Raw genomic sequence first — 15972 nt, forward strand, 5'->3', positions numbered from 1 at the left:
CTGCTCACCCCTGGTGCGCCTGGCTTAGTGAATGAGCATCGACCTATGAACCAGGAGGTCACGGTCCGATTCCTGGTCAGGGCACATGCCCAGGATTTGGGCTCCATCCCCAGTGTGGGGCGTGCAGGAGGCAGCCGATCCATGATTCTCTCTCATCATTGATGTTTCTACGTATCTCTCTCCCTCTTCCTTCCTCTCTGATATCAATACAAAAATATCTAAAAAGCTGCTCATCTATTGGCAAGAACTCAGCACATGATGAAATCAGCCTGTCAGAGTAGGTGGGACTTGCTGGGACACACCTGAGCTGAAAGCAGGACCAGCCCCGGCCTCACCTATCCGTGTGCTCCTGTTCAGTCCCACCGCCTCCCCCACAGTCACCACCCAAACTTCTGACATCTGCTTCTACTCCTTTGCTTAAAAGGTTCCCTTACGAGGTTTCTATCTCTCTCCCATCCTCTCTGAAATCAATAAAAATATATTTTACAAAAAAAAAAAAGGTTCCCTCACACATGAATTTGTTCCAGACAAGACCCTGTTTTGTTGTGATTGCTTTTGAATTTCATCAAAACAGAATTCTACCCTCGGAGCCGTCTGCGACCTGGGCCGAATCAGGCTTCTCAGGCGACTCCGTGCACTGCACACGGTGCAGGCCCTCACCTCTCACAGGTGTGCAACGACACCGTCACACAAGTGTCCCTGGGGCCACCACCACCTGTGCCCCTCCCAGCGGGTGGACGTTGGGCTCTTTCCTGGCTCCCGCGGCGCTGGCTCTGTGCGGCCACGGTCCTGGGAGGGCACGGCAGCTGCCCCTCCCGCGAGGAGAGGAGCGGCTCACGAACTGAGGACAGGAATGTTCCGCCAACTCGTTTTCCAACATGGCTGTGCCTACACATCCTCCCGTAAAATGAGATCTATGTAATTCTGACTTCTCACAAACGAACACAACCGACCCATATTCGAGCATTTCCAGACTAAATGTAAAATCATGCTACTTGCAGCCCCGCTGATGTAACATCGATACCGGCTCAAACACAGGAGAGAGGTTCCCATGAGAAGGAACGGTCCGGAGTGCCAATCTGCACCTTACTTAGCAGCACAGGCGTGGGGACTAACATGCCGGGCCTGGGAAGATGAGGCAAAGGGAGGAGACGGGAGTCGAGCTGTGCCAGTCCACCCGGGACGGGTGTGCGAGGAGGCCAGTGCACCTGCCTTGCTCGAGTCGCGCTCCCGTGCACGAGCGGGGACTGTGAGTTACAGGCCCTGGCAGACGGAAGCACATGCCTTAACATACCTGGCACATCTGCACCATTAAACAGTTGATCACTAGAGCGCAGTGAATTTCCAAGAGTCTTTCCTGGCACAACTCAGGCCCCAAACTTGCTAACTATCTTTTTGTGCCTCTCACCCGTTCGCCTCTGCACCTGTTTGCCGCTGACAAATTTAAGACCCAGATCAAATCGAATGCTGCCTGCGTACGGAGGCCCGCGTGGCCCCCCGGCTACCGAGCCGGCCTTCCTCGGGAGCTCCATTCCCGCCACAGGGGCAGTGAGGGGAGGGGACAGACCGCCGTGTGCGCCCCGCGTGCGTCCTGAGCAACCAGCTCAACCGGGTCCAACAGGCACTCAAACGTCCCGTGAATCCCTCCGCTGTTATTGTCACACCAGTCTCCTCACACCTGTCTGGAGTTCAGAGTCAGGTGCGTGATGTTTAATGGACACGCTCTACAATTCTTTCGCAAATGAAAATTAATTACTGGATTCTATTCTGCAAATAGAGGTAAGTGGTTCTTGCAAGAAGCCAAGGGAGTGTCTGACAGCAACCTGCCGCCGCGTGCAGAGCCGGAGCCTGCTCACTGGGGGCGGCCGCGGCACCGGAGGGGTCACCGAGGCCCTGCTCAGCCGTGACCAGGACTCCGCTCGTTCCAAAGGGCAGGCCCAGCTCCTCCCAGCTGGGCGCGTCTACAGACTCGCAGGGGAAAGACTTCACAACGGGGGAAAGCCACAGGCATGAGAAAGTCATACAAACGTGAAGATTATAAAGATTTTGTACCAAAACAAAAAAGACTTTTCCTGGATTCTGGTCAATAACTGCTTCAGAACATCCACCAGGAATGCGGCTGCGGCCCTGCACCCCCTCCCTGTCCCCCCATCTGATGACCCCACAGTCATCGCTCTGCCTCACCCCGAAGTCAGCTCCCAGCCCCTCCTGCGCAGCCTCCCAGCAGCATTGCCTGCCCTGCCCCTCACCAGGACACCCCTCTCCTGACCCCTGACAGCAGCCTCTCCTCTGCGGACCACTTTCCGTCTCAGCGGCCTGCAAACACCATGTGCCCAGGCTCCGTCTGACCTGGGCTCTCCAGTCACACCCATCCCATGGCTGCAAGGGCCAGGTGCTCATACCTTCTGGAGCCTGGACCACCCCGCTATCCCCCTCGCCCCCTAAGCCTCTTATCCCCCACGGGCCCCACCTTGGCAGGGCGCTCCGGCTCCTAGAAATGCTGGGCGTCACCCTTAGCGCACACTCTATACTTGAGCCTTCAGCTCATCCCATTGGTTCTATCTTCAAAACTACCCCAGGACCCCTCCCTCTCCCTGCTCTCCTTGTCCAGGCCAACACAGTGCCTCCATGCCCCGCCCCGTCCACCTGCCATACCTGCTGGATGGACAGTGCAGGGAATGCCACCCCCAGCTCCCGGCTGCCGTCGGCTTCCTGACCCTCGGCACCTTGACCGTGTTCAGTGCTGGGAGTGCGCTGGCCTCACAGCTCCTACAGTCCACCTGCCAAGCTGGTTCCAGCTCAGCCGGGTCCCCTCGCTGCTCCCTCTGCTCGAGCTCTCCCGCGCGCCACTGTGTCGGAGGGCGGCCGCAGGCCTGCTCTCCACGGCACCCTCCGGACCACCCACCGCGTGTTCGCCATGGACCCGCAGGTCCCAGAACAACGCCTGGCGCTTAATAAATGTTGTTCAACAAATGGACCCATGCTGAGGGTTCCCACACCACTGGCTGTTTTCAAAGTTTGCCCTCATCCGCATCACCCCTCTCTTTAACTTACAGATAAGGGATCTGATTCTAACACGCGCACGATATTGAACTGGGCCAAAATAATCGCAGTCGGAGAAAAACGTGAACTCCACATCCCTGCGAGACAGACGGCTGCGCTTCCACGCCGCAGGGCGCCTCATCCTGCCGACGCGATGGTTTTCACAGGGCGGTGAGAAATTAGGCGGTCCAACACGATTTGGGAGCCATTCCCTGGGACGAGTGAGAAAGTCTACCTCTTTTGAATAATCAGTCTTCATTTTTTTGGCAACCCAAGTGACAGTCAACCCAGGCAATGAAAACGTTAATTACATAAATGAAAATGAGTAAAGCAAATGGCGCTTAACTCTGAAATGAAGTCAGATGAAGACTGCTATTTACGCCCGGCTTTTCTCTTATTCCTGTTAGAACAGTCACTTAAACGCTATTCTGCGGGCAGATCGCGTCTGGCCCGAGCAGGCGGTAGGTGGAACGCGAATACTGCACCTGCAGCGTGATCATCGGGACTTGGCTTTTGCAGTGGCTGCACGTGGCCTCGCGGTATTTACAGGCCTTTTCCACGTGGTCGCGCAGGTCTTTCCTCAAGACCCTTTCTTTGCAGTCGGCACGCACACACGGGAGTTCTTCAAACTGGCAGTCATTCCTCAGGTGCACCTGGGAGACAGACAATCCCAAGCTCTTAGTCGGCAGCAAACACCACGGGAAGCGCCTGATTTCGGCCTCCACGCCATCAGCTCCCTCATAAACATTTCCATCTGCCCAGACCCCCTCTCCAGAGGAGAGTGACACAGGGTCAGAGACACTGAGTCCCACACCCATTCAGTGGCTTCTCAAATGATCTTGCTCTGAAGAATTAAGAAAACTTCTCTCTAGATAAATAAAGGGTTGTCTGCTAAGGACTTTGTTTTATTCTAATTCAAATATCCTTTCAGGATAAAATCTATAATAATAAAAGGATAATATGCTAATTAGACAAGACATCTTCCGGACGTCCTTCCTGATGAAGCCAGAGCCGAGGGAAGCCAGCCCGGGTCCCGGGTGCCTGCTGGAGGAGGGAAGCCTGTGTCCCAGGTGCCGGAGGGAAGCTGGTGCCGGCAGCCAGGGGAAGGAAGGCCTACCCTTGCACGAATTTTCGTGTGTCGGGCCTCTAGTGATACTAATAAAACAACACAAGAAGTTATGTGGAATTTCATGGTAAAAATAAGAGGTTTTCATGGATCTTCCAAAATTAAAATTTGATACCGATTTCCTTCTGTTCTAAATAGGGTGGCCTCGTGGTGAGTTTACACCCAGTGGGGAATTCTGCTAATGGTGTCACAAAAGGGACATTTCAGGCCCACGTGGTATGACTGCTCTCACGTGTGGCAGGTCTTAGATGATGAATGCCTAGGTGCACACACAGACCGGGGACGCTGTGTACACGGGACCCCATGCGACCTCGGTACTGACCAGCAGCTGTCCCAGGGCTAACTGCTCGGCACAGCCGCGGCCGACGTTCCGGCAGTGGATCTGCAGGGCCAGGATCTCCCGCTTGCAGCAGTTATCCTTGAACACCTGCAACGAGGACAGCGTGAGAGGAGGGCAGCATCCACTTTGAAAACATCACACAAGCTTCCCTCACGTGGGCCGCAAAGCACGGAGGACCATCTTCATTTCCCATGTCTACAAGCAGAGGGGAGAAGCTGCCCCACTAAGAGACACAATTTATTTATTTAAACATATTTTCATGATTTCAGAGAGGAAGGGAGAGGGAGAGAGAGATAGAAACATCAATGATGAGAGAGAATCATGGATCGGCTGCCTCCTGCACACCCCACACTGGGGACCCAGCCCCCAACCTGGGCATATGCCCTCACCGGGAATCGAACCGTGACATCCTGGTTCATAGGTCGATACTCAACTATTGAGCGACGCTGGCTGGGTAGAGACACATTTAAATAGCACAACCTTAATACTGTCTTTCACTAGAGATGCCAAAGGGAACCAAGTCACACTGAACACTGAGAGGACGCTGGGTTCACGCTGACACAGTCTCAGGCGGGCACACCAGGACCGAGTTCACGTTGGAACTCTGGACACTCCAGGAGCCGGCACCGTGAAGGTGGCCACAGGAGCTCACCTCCGGTCAAGGCTCAAGGGCAGAGCCTGGGAGAACTTGATGCCTGGGTAGATCGCTGACTACAGAAACTACCGTGAAAGGCAACATCTCACAGACGGTCAGTAAACCATTTATTTTGGTTCCTTCTCCAAAGAGTAAGTCACTGATAACTCATTTTTTAGCAAAAAGGAGGCATTAGCCTGCTATTAAAAAATCCTTTTAAATATATATTGCAAAGTTGATCCAGTAATGAAAATGTTTCCCTTTCAAAATGAAAACTCTCCTTTCTTTAATCCTGTTTCCCCTTTAGAAAACAGGTATGCTCACTCCTAACAACATGGTTACCGTTAGCCCTTGGGCATTTATTTCTAAGAAACTCCCACATGCTAGCGCTGTCACAATGGAAAACCAGACAGGGAGCCTTTCTCAACCCCAGAGCAGAGAGGCAGAATTGACAGCTGTGAAGAGTTAAAAATAAACTAATTTGGAGTCAGATCTAATTCTCTATAAACAGGACTTTTAAAATAGGTCATAATTTAAGATTTGAAAGTCAAACAGGTGTTTTTAACCGGTAAGAAATAGCTTCCTTTTTGTGTCAAAGTTTCTGGAGCCATTCGAGTTTAACAGCTCAAGAGCTCGGACTGGGCACTGCAGCTGAGGACGCCAAGGGCCGCAGTGCCCTCCCCCAGCGGCCTGACCTCGGTCTCCCAGGGCCCTGCCCCACGAGGACCCACGGCGTGACTCAATTTATTTATGCTTCTTCAACAAAACTAGCGTTTTCCCTCCAGCTATCAATGCCATTGAAAAATAGGAATTGCCCTGGCCGGTTGTACAGTGGTTAGAGCATCGGCCCAGGGACTAAAGGATCTCGGGTTCGATTCCTGGTCAAGGGCATGTACCTGGGTTGCAGGTTCCATCCCCAGCCCCATCAGGGCACGTGCGGGAGGCAACCAATTGATGTGTCTCACATCAATGTTTCTCTCTCCCTCCCTCCATGGAAAAATAATCCTTGGGTGAGGATTGAAAAAAAAAAAAAAGGAATAATACTGAATAATGAAATGAGAGACTAAGAGGCCCTCTCAGTCCATTGTTTGTTGTTCCGACTTCTTCCCATTACGTAGGTTAGATGTGTGTTAACAAGGTTAGCTACAATGTTAAGGTAAGGAGAACAGGGTGATTTGTTTTTCTTAGAAACATTCCCTTCCCTGTTACCAACCAAAGTCTTTAGAAATAGGTAAAGGCTTAGAAAGAAAAGGTAGGAGAATCAAGATGGGGGTGTAGGTAAATGCCAGTACTCACCACCTCCCACAACCACATCAAAATTACAGCTAAAATACAGAACAACCATCATTCAGAACCGCCTGAAAGCTGGCTGAATGGAAGTCCTACAACTAGAGAAGGAAAGAAGAAATAACCAAAATGCCAAGGGTTAAAGACAAAGAGAGAATCTTAAAGGCAGGAAGAGAAAAGCAGTTAGTTACCTACAAGGGAGTACCCATACGACTGTCAGCTGATTTCTCAACAGAAACCATGCAGGCCAGAAGGGAGTGGCAAGAAATATTCAAAGTGATGAATAGCAAGAACCTACAACCAATATTGCTCTACCCAGCAAAGCTATCATTCAGAATTGAAGGTCAGATAAAGAGCTTCACAGAGAAGAACAAGCTAAAGGAGTTCATCACCACCAAACCAGTATTATATGAAATGCTGAAAGGTATTCTTTAAGAAGAGGAAGAAGAAGAGGAAGAGGAAGAAGAGATGAAAAATATGGACAATAAAATGGCAATAAATACATATCTATCAACAAGTGAACCTAAAAACCAAAATAAGCAAACAAGGACTCCAACGAATGAAATAAACTGGTGAATAAAAGAGAACTGAGGCCTGGAAGCATGGGGCAGACTGACGGGTCTCAGAGGGAAGGGGGGAGGGAGGGAAGAGACTAACCAAAGATCCTATATGCACATGCATTCCCTAAGGACACAGACAATAGGGTGGGGAAGGGGGGCGGGAACCAGGGAGAGGGGGCAGTGGGGGGAGGGGGACATCTGTAATACGCTCAACAATAAAGATTTAAAGAAAAAGAAAAGGAAAAAAGAAAGAAAAGGCAGATGGACACTTGGCTAATTCCATCTCTAAACTGCCGTGCGGGTCCCCAGCCGCCCTGCCCAGCCGGAGCACCTGCCAGGGCCCGCAGCCGCTGCTCCTCGCTGCAGACAGAGGCCAGCCTGCCGGGCTGCAGCCACAATGTCATGGCCTGCATTTAAGAAACTATTAGGTTCATTAATCAAAACATCGGAACCACGGATTTTTATTGATATTTTAAATACTTCAATGAGTCATTTCAAACTACAAGTGTGCCTGGCGGAGTGTGGCAGCACAGGGAGGGCCACAGAGACACCGGGAGGGGCCGGGCCCGGGGGAAGCCCGTGGGTGAGCTGGCGCCTCTGGTGTCTGACAGGCGGCCCCCGTGACACCTATGAGCCCCGCGCACAGGCCCGTGGGCGGGGAAGGGGCTGAAATCTCAGGATGCCGCGTGGGGGCCGGGAGCCAGCGGTCACAAGGCAGAACGGACCGAGCGCCGCACGCAAACCACCCCGCTCCCAACACAGGACAAAAACTGACAAAGAACCCGGCGATACCTTATCTTTGACGATGCTCTCCTGACACGCAGTGCATTTCGGGCTGGCGGAGCTGAGGGAAGGAGACAAACACGTCAGAGCGGAGCCCGCCTCTGGCCGCGGTCCTGTCACTTGAGGGCCACCAGCGCTGTGGGGTCGCCTGGTGGTGGAAGTGGGGCCGCAGGGAGAGGGCAGGCTGGGGAAGGGTAACTTCAAAGGAAGTGAGCAGAACAGCGAGGTCAGTCCCCTCTGGAAAGCCCCGTTCAGTTAAAAGTGAGATTTTATTTCAGAAACCAAAACCAGCCGTGCGTGGGGCTCCTCCGTGGGAGTGCCCGGTCTCGGGGCCACACTTTCTCCACGCGCTCGTCCCCCATGGAGCCTTCACAGCCGCGAGCCACCCACCCACAGGAGGTCCGTCAGGGGCCTGGGGCAGGACCCCAGGAGGGAGGCCGCCGCTGCGCTCGGGGCTGAGTCAGGAAGAAGAGGGCACCTTCCCCGGCCCTGGGCCCTGCCGCGGGCAGCGTGTGCCCACACTGTGCCCACACATGGTGGAGAAGACACTCGCTCACCCATGTCATTTCCGCTGGGACCGCTGGGACCCTGGACTCTGCCATGGCAGCGGGACTCGGCGGACCAGGGCTCCCAGGTCAGTGCATGCTCTGCGCACACCTGCTCCGCCACGCACACACTGGGTGCCTCCTCGGTCAGGGCGCCCAGGCCTCCCTGCTGCCCGTCCTCTCCCGCACACAGAGCACACACCATAAGGACTCCCCTGTCCCTGGCTGCTGGCGTCTCCTCCACGGAACTGTGAGCTCCTCAGCAAACTCAGCAACACAGTCGGGGGACACCACGGACAGGGGACGCCAGGGACAGGGGCCAGGGCCACTGAGAAGGTGGCAGGAGACTTTACAGACGCTTCAGGGAGGAGACAGACGTCTGCGGGATGGGGCTGGCGGTCCAGGCCTCAGTCACTGAGGCCCCTGCGCTCAGGTGCGCTCCCACCAGGTTCCCTACATGGCCCATCTCTGCGGGTCCCCTTCGGAGCTTGCTTTATAGAGAAGCAGGAGAAAGACGCGCCCGCAGTGGCCCGGCGCCTACCCCAGCACGGTGGCCATGCAGCTGTCACAGAAGCGGTGCCCACACTCGGTCTGCTTGGGGTTGCACAGCACCAGCTGGCACTTCTCGCACTTGTACTTGTCCTCCACGGTCTTCACGAACTTCTCCTTGTACCCTCCTTGCTCGGGGACGAGCACGGGGGCGCCCGCGCGGTCCGGGTGCAGCTTGAGCGACGGGTTGGGCAGCGAGCCGGAAGGGTCCATCTTTTTACTTGGCTCCATTGTGAGACAGAGACACTCTGCTGGGAAAACAACAAGAAATGAGTCAAGTGCTGCCCATGGCCCAGCAAGGAGACAGCAGACGTCTGGACGCCTGTCAGCCTGAGCGCGGTTGGGTGCTGGGGGGGGGGGGGGGCGGGGGGGGGGGGAGCGCCTGCTCGCTGTGCCATGCAAGCTCACGCCGCTGCACACAGCCCTGACGGCACGGACTGTATCTTGAAGGTTCTTTAAACCACAGAGAACACCTAGCTGGGCCGTAAGCTCCCATCCGAGGCCCCATTCCAATGCTCTGGCTGAAACCATGGCCCTTCCGCCAGTGTTGCTTCCCAGCCGGCCTTGCTGTGGAGGCCACCTGCTGGCCGACCGGGTGGAGGTGCTGTGAGGGCCTGCAGCCAAGCATACTGCAGACTCCTGCTGAAGTGCACGCGGTGCCACCCCGCGCAAGGGCCCCCCAGGTACCCGAGCCTGGGCACCACAGGCCTGGCCTTGCCTCCTGCCGGCCCCATCACTTCACCAACTCCGCAGCTATGGGTCCCCACTCTGCCCGCAAAGCCGTCGGTCCCCGCACTGCGCCCGCGGAGCCGCCCGTCCCCGCACTGCACCCACAGAGAGGCCACTGTGGACTTGCAGGCACCTTAATGGCGAGACAGATGGCGGAGGGGACACGGGACTGGACGGGTCTCCTGTGCCCACATGCAGGCTCTCCTACCACAGTGACCAGTGAGCAGAGGGCTGGTCCCACCTCAAGTTGCCATCATGGGACAGGTAAGCACCTCCCAGACTCGAGCCACAGGTGCCCGCCTGGCCCACCACCTGCGGAGGAAGTGGCTTCCGAGCTCACCAGGACTCTCCAGCCACACCAGGCTCTTGCTCCGCCCGTCCGTCCACTGCTGCTGCTTAACCTTCTCCCTGCTCTTGAGGCCCGTGGGCCAGTCCCACCCGCCCTCCTCTCAGGCCAGTGCTGGGTGGCCATGCGCCGGGCGCTGCTGGACCTGGAAGTGTGCTGAGCCTGGGTTCGAGTGGGGCCGGCGGGCCCCTCTCTCCCGGCCTCGGCCTCTTTCTGAGGCTGGAAGGAGGGACGTGCCCCACTCGGGATATGGGAGCTCAAGCCAGCGAGCTGGGCTCCGCCACACGGGTCAGTTTTCGTGAAACAGCCCTACTGTGCAGTGTGGAGCCTCCTGTCAAGTCGACCTGTGAAACCAAAAATGTTTTTAAAATGACCTCACAGGCCAGCAAGTCGTTGCCCACAAACCCATTCACTGCGGGACGGCACCTGCTCGCCTTGCTCTCGAGAAAAGGGTGCACCGGGAGCCGGCCTGCCCTTGGCCCTCTCCAGGCCGGGCACCTGCGTCTACAGATGCTCCAGGTGCCCCTCCTTCTGGGGATGCACCCCCGCCTTCCCAAGGAGCCCAGTTCGGCCGGACCCCCTGCCCTGCCCGCCTTTCCCATGGCACTGCCGCAGTCCAGGCCCGCAGGCGTAGTGTTCGCTGTCTCTCCGACAGACCAAGCTCCCGACGACGGGGGTTGATCTGTGTGGCTGACTGACAAGCCCCAGGTCCCTAGGACAGAGCCTGATGGGCAGCAGGTACTCCACACACACGAACACAGAACGAGGTGAGGCTGAGCCACTCCACCCTTGGCCGGACCTGAGAGCTCCTCGCCCTGAGGGCCTCGCTGCGGGCTTGGTGAGCTGTGCTCAGGACCCAGTGCTCCATGCGAACTGGCTGCTTCTACGGCCGAGCTCCTGTTTCCAGTGTGAGAGACGCTCACTCACCAGCCATCGGCCGTTTCCCTAAACGCCCGGCTCCGTGCACATTAGTACAGAGCACAGCTCGGGAGCCTGTGCCTACAGAGCAGAGGCAGAAGGCACCCAGCCCCGGTGGACGCTCGCCGCCCTGCCCTGGGCGAGGACAGCCCGCAGGAGTGTGGGTGGGGGGGCGCCCCTCAGAGGCCTCTCGCGGCCCCTCCCAGCGGCCCCGCAGCCTGCCCCACGCGCTGCCCACTCCTGAGCTACGCCGAGGGCTTGAGCAGCAGGAACAAGAAACACCAGCCTCCCTACGCACTGTCCACGGGGCGGGAGGCGGTCTACCCGGAGACGTCCAGAAGGGGCGGGCGGAGATACCGGGCAGGGTCCTGGTGGCCGGGCGGGGGTGGGGCACCTCCTGCTGGGCACGGCTTCCAGCTGGGGAGACAGAAGTCTGCAGCTGGACGGTGGGGGCGCACAACTGCACACCCACGAGAAACCACTGCGCCTGGCTCAGCTCGTGTGTGGTATTTACTTAGAGCGTCACACACTTTAAAAGGCGAGGGATCTATGCGATCTGAAGAGAAGCCAGAGGATGCACATGAAACGTCAGACTCTGAAACGGAAACTGCACACGCCCGACACGTGAGGTCTCAGATGAATTGATCCCACACCAGCACCTGCTCTGCGAGGGGTAAAGGGCCATCGCGGTCCCTTCCCTGAGGCAGGTCCTTGGGGACAGCACAATGGCCAGTCCCAGTGCCGCAGGCCTCCGAGCTGCGCTGTGTGGAGCCTCTGCTGACCACAGCCCTGGACAGAGCCGCGCCCTCCGGTCCCCGGGGCCGGGAAGCCTGACAAGGACCAGGCTGTCTCCTCCTCTCGATGGCTCAAAGCCTTCCTCAAATGCCCCTCTGGCCTTGTGGGGAGGGAGGTGTGCTCAGTGTTAGAGTGTCAGCCCGAGCATCCAAGGGTCTCAGGTTTGATACCTGGTCAAGGGCATGGACCTGGGCTGCAGGTTTACTTCCTGTCCCCGACTGGGGTGCATTTGGGAGGCTACTCTCACATCAATGTCTCTCTCTCTCCCTCCCTCCCTCCCTTCCACTCTCTGTGAAAAGCAATGGAAAAAAATAGCCTCATGTGAGGATTCAAAACAACAAAGCAGAACCCCCCCACCCCCAATGCCCCTTGTCCGCAATTAGGCAAGAAAAAGAAATAAAAGGCATCCAGGTTGGAAAGTAAGACGTAAAACTATTTCTATTCTCAGAGGACAGAATATAGAACATACTAAGGAATAAACCAAAAACGAGTTGCACCAACAGCAAAGCTGCAGGATACAAGATCAATACATACAAATCAACTGCATTTGTACACACCAGCAATAATAACCCAAACCTGAAGTCAGGAAACCACCCACTTAAAACAGCATCAAAGAGAAGGGAGTGTCGGGAATAAACGTAACCAAGGAGGGGAAGCTGTGCTTATTGATGCTGGAGGAGAGCGTTCATGGCCCAGAAGCCTGACGCTGCTGGGACGCAACACTGTGCAGGCCCGCCTACCGGGTCGCTCATCCCTACGAAAAGCCTCGGCTGCTTTGCAGAAATTCATAAGCTGCACCTAAAACTCACATGGAAATACAAGGGACCCAGGACGGACCAAACAACCTTGAACAGGTACAAAGTTGGAGGACTCACACCTCCTGGCTTCCAAACTCTCTGCAGCTCCATTGGGGTCGCAGGGTGCTGGCCTGAGGAGAGACACAGACCAACGAACCAGAACTGAGTCCAGAGATAAACCCTTACATCCGTGGTCACGCGGGTCCTGACAGGTGCCCAGGCCACGCACTGAAAGGGGCGGTGTGCACGCGGTGTCTGTCAGCATCTTGCGGCTGCTCAGAGCAAAGGCTCCATGCTGGGCGTCCTCATCGCGGCTCCGTGAGGGCGGGGCTGGGGTCACCACACAGGTACCTGCCCCCCACCTCTGGCCGTCACCTGGGCATAGTTCTCGGACAGGAGTCCTACCAGGGGGAACAGGAGGTGGGTTAAAGACCTCCCTTGCTGGTAGCCTCGCTTGCCTTTCGAAAAAATGTACTAGCTGACACATACCAAAGGTCATGTGCACTCTACATGCAAAGTAAGAAGACAACCAAACCGTAACCCCAGAGCAGACCACCCGCCACAGCCCCCCCGCGTGCGCCTGCCTCAGCCACCCCTACCCATCTCTCGTGTGCATGGGCACACTCATGCCTCTCACCGCGTGGAACACTCCACGACGCACTCCCATCTCTGATCGCACTGTCTCCAGCTTCGCTCTCACGAACAGTCGGAACATCCTGGCTTCTGTGCTGGGCCGCATCCAGTGGCCCCAGGACGCATTCTCAAGACCGGGGGTCAGGGCCCAGCAAGAAGCTGTGGGTCCAACCCAGCGGCGCCAGTTCCTGCCCGGCCCTGCGCGAAGACTCCTCTCGGTTTTAAGGGGAGCAACAAACAAACGAAACGGGACACCTGGGCGACGAGACCTGCTGTGGTCACAAAGCCCAGACTCTCCCATCTCGCCCTTCGCAGCGAGCAGGGCCGGCCGTGGCCATGGCCTCGGCGTCCAGAGCGCGGGAGCTGCAGGTGTGCACGGCCGACCGACCAGCCGGGCCAAACTGCCCTCCACGCCAAGCGGCATCCTCACCAACGCGGCGCGGTCAGAACCTTCATTCCTGCCAGCGAACAGGGACCATGGGTGGTCTTCCTTCTTCTTCTGATCATTAAACAGGTTTAGCATCTTTCATGTGTTCATGGATCACTTGTGTCTTTCCTGCTCTGAAATGCCTGATTCTGCCTTCCTGTCATTTTTAATGGGGCTATTCTGTCTTTCACAACATTGATCTGGGGGTGATTCGTATATTCTGACGATGAATCCTTTATTAGTCACATATCTGTCTTCACCACAGGTAATGGCCTGACTTTAATTTACTTATATCTTTTAATGAATGGTGCTTCACTGTAATGTAGTCAGATTTATCCGTATCTGGAACGTTCAGATTAGGTTATGGGTGATGCTGACGGAAAAGGGACAGCCTGGTACCTATGAAACCAGACAGAAAGCGGTTCTGACGGTTCGGCCAGCACTTTCCCTCCCGACAGACACACGGAGGCGCCGGGACCGGGCACTGGAAGGCTCTTCTCCGGTGGGGAAGCGGGAGTCTGACAGCTTGTGGCTCCAAAGACCGTAAAAGCTGCTGCCCTGCAGCGCAGCGCCCGGCGCTACTGGTTACATGCGAGGCTCTCCTCCACCCACTCCCACTGCTGCTGCTGACGGTCAGGGTGACACGCCATCAAATCGGCCTCAGTGCGATGCTGACACCTTCATGAGGAATTCCTGGGACTTCTTGGGTTTCTAGAATTAATACTAAGAATTTCTACTTTTGACATTAATCATTGTTAAATGTCTTCAAAGTTTTCATAAATGTATACATCTTTTTAAAAAAGAAAGCAGTTCTAATTCTATCACAGAATCATTTTCAAAAGGATAATCTGCTCAAATAAAACCAGGAAAGGAGCCGCTATGTCACACACGCAAACCGCCAAGGAAACGACTCCTTCCAAACAGAAGCTCACGGAGCAGAGACGGCAGGCCCTGAGCTGGCCCGGGCAGGCCAGGCCTCTGTGGGGGTGACCTTCGTGGGCCCACGCAGCAGGAGACGCCGCAGCAGGTGCAGGGCAGGGCGGACGGATGCTCTCAGATTTGCTGACGATCCCAAACTCCACCAGCACCGACAGGCACCCAGAAGCCAGTTCCCACCGCGGCGCACGCAGCACTGATCGCCTCCTAAAGCCACGAGGCGACAGGAAGCCGTCTGTCTCGTGCTGAGGACACGGAGCGCGGGGCACAGGAACGTCACCACTGGAGGCCAGCGCCTCCCACGCGCTCAGAAAACGTGAACGGCAGGAAAATGTTCACGTGAGAACAGCAACATATGAAGAGCACCTAGCACCTTGGAACCTGTCCATATTCAGATCCCAAGAATTTCACATCATTGTACGTATTCTAATGGGAAAATTGGAGAGGAGTGAGCTATCAGAGGCCATGAAGAACTAAGCTCGACGAAGTAACAATTTAAATTAATGCCGAGAAATAAGGAGAAGAAAGAGGCAGAGGACAGCTGCCAACCTCAGACGTGGAGCCGGGCGCGCCGTGTGGAGGTAAGGGACGCCCGCGGCAGGCAGCCACACCTCGGTCCTGGGCTGGAGCCGCGGCACAAAAGCCAAGGCCGTGCTCAGGGGCCTCGGACTGAAAACCACTCTGAAAAAGGAAGCTCCTTGGCTCTTATTATAACTCTCTAAGCAAACACACAGGAAACGCTAAACGCTTCTACAATACCCGTGGACTGATTGCTAACCTGCAGCTCAGCTGTTTCTTTGTGATGGGGTGGGGCCACAACATTAGTAACAAAAGAAACAGAATTTCCAGAGGATGAGGCCCAGAAATCAGGATTTTAAAAAGATTCCCAGGGGATTCTAATGTGCAGCCAAGGTTGAGAACCACTGCCTTAACCGAAATCAAACCTGAGACCATTCAGTCCCAGGGACGATGCTCTAACCACTGAGCATCGGCTAGGGCCAGATTTCTTGATTTAAATATAAATATTTTGTTTCACTTGCTTATACGTGGGTATAAAAATAGTTAAAGTCTACCTTACTCCTGACGTTAGATGTGACAATTACAGGTTAGTGAAATTCTATACTTGTCACGACTGTGTTGCTGGAAGAAAACCATGTGAGCTCAGCAAATGCTGAGGTGGCGGGGGAGGCATAGCTTAGGGCCTTGCAGGCCAAGGTTTAACCGCTGACTTGGGGACACCCAGAGGCTGACACAGGTGCCTCTGGTGAGGACGGCGGCCCTGCCAGTGGTGGAACCCAGACCTCGGCTCATGCCCACGCCCCACCCTCCCTTCAGCCTCAGCTGCTGGGGTCCAACCCCAGCAGGTCCAGGGGTCCCCAAAGGTGTGGACTGAGTCGGCGAAGAAGGAATGACATGGAGACAGGGTTCAGTTGATCAGAGCCTAGCCAGGATCTCTAGCCAGGATCTCCAGCCAAGTTCTGGTCTGGATCTCCAGCCAAGTTCTGGTTAGGATCTGCAGCCAGGT

General features: G+C 55.7%; 1 protein-coding gene across 6 annotated transcripts in view; it reads right to left on the reverse strand.

The window, feature by feature from the left end:
• TRAF3 (TNF receptor associated factor 3) overlaps positions 1 to 15972 on the reverse strand; it is a 92195-nt gene that overhangs the window by 20248 nt on the left and 55975 nt on the right. For 5 of the 6 annotated variants that reach the window (XR_004967188.1, XM_036306357.1, XM_036306356.1 and 2 more), the window contains exons 2-5: positions 8859 to 9114; positions 7782 to 7833; positions 4491 to 4595; positions 3528 to 3695 (exon numbers count right to left, since the gene is read on the reverse strand). Coding sequence is in view for 5 of the 6 variants with exons in the window: in XM_036306357.1 (XP_036162250.1) it covers positions 3528 to 3695; positions 4491 to 4595; positions 7782 to 7833; positions 8859 to 9097 (564 nt within the window). In the remaining variant the exon portion in view is untranslated. Of the gene's footprint in view, positions 1 to 3527; positions 3696 to 4490; positions 4596 to 7781; positions 7834 to 8858; positions 9118 to 15972 lie in introns of all 6 variants that reach the window. The other variant, XM_036306353.1, reaches the window with a different exon arrangement.

Source organism: Myotis myotis, unplaced genomic scaffold (genome assembly GCF_014108235.1).
Source record: "Myotis myotis isolate mMyoMyo1 unplaced genomic scaffold, mMyoMyo1.p scaffold_m19_p_41, whole genome shotgun sequence".
In the NCBI taxonomy this organism is placed as follows: Eukaryota; Metazoa; Chordata; class Mammalia; order Chiroptera; family Vespertilionidae; genus Myotis; species Myotis myotis.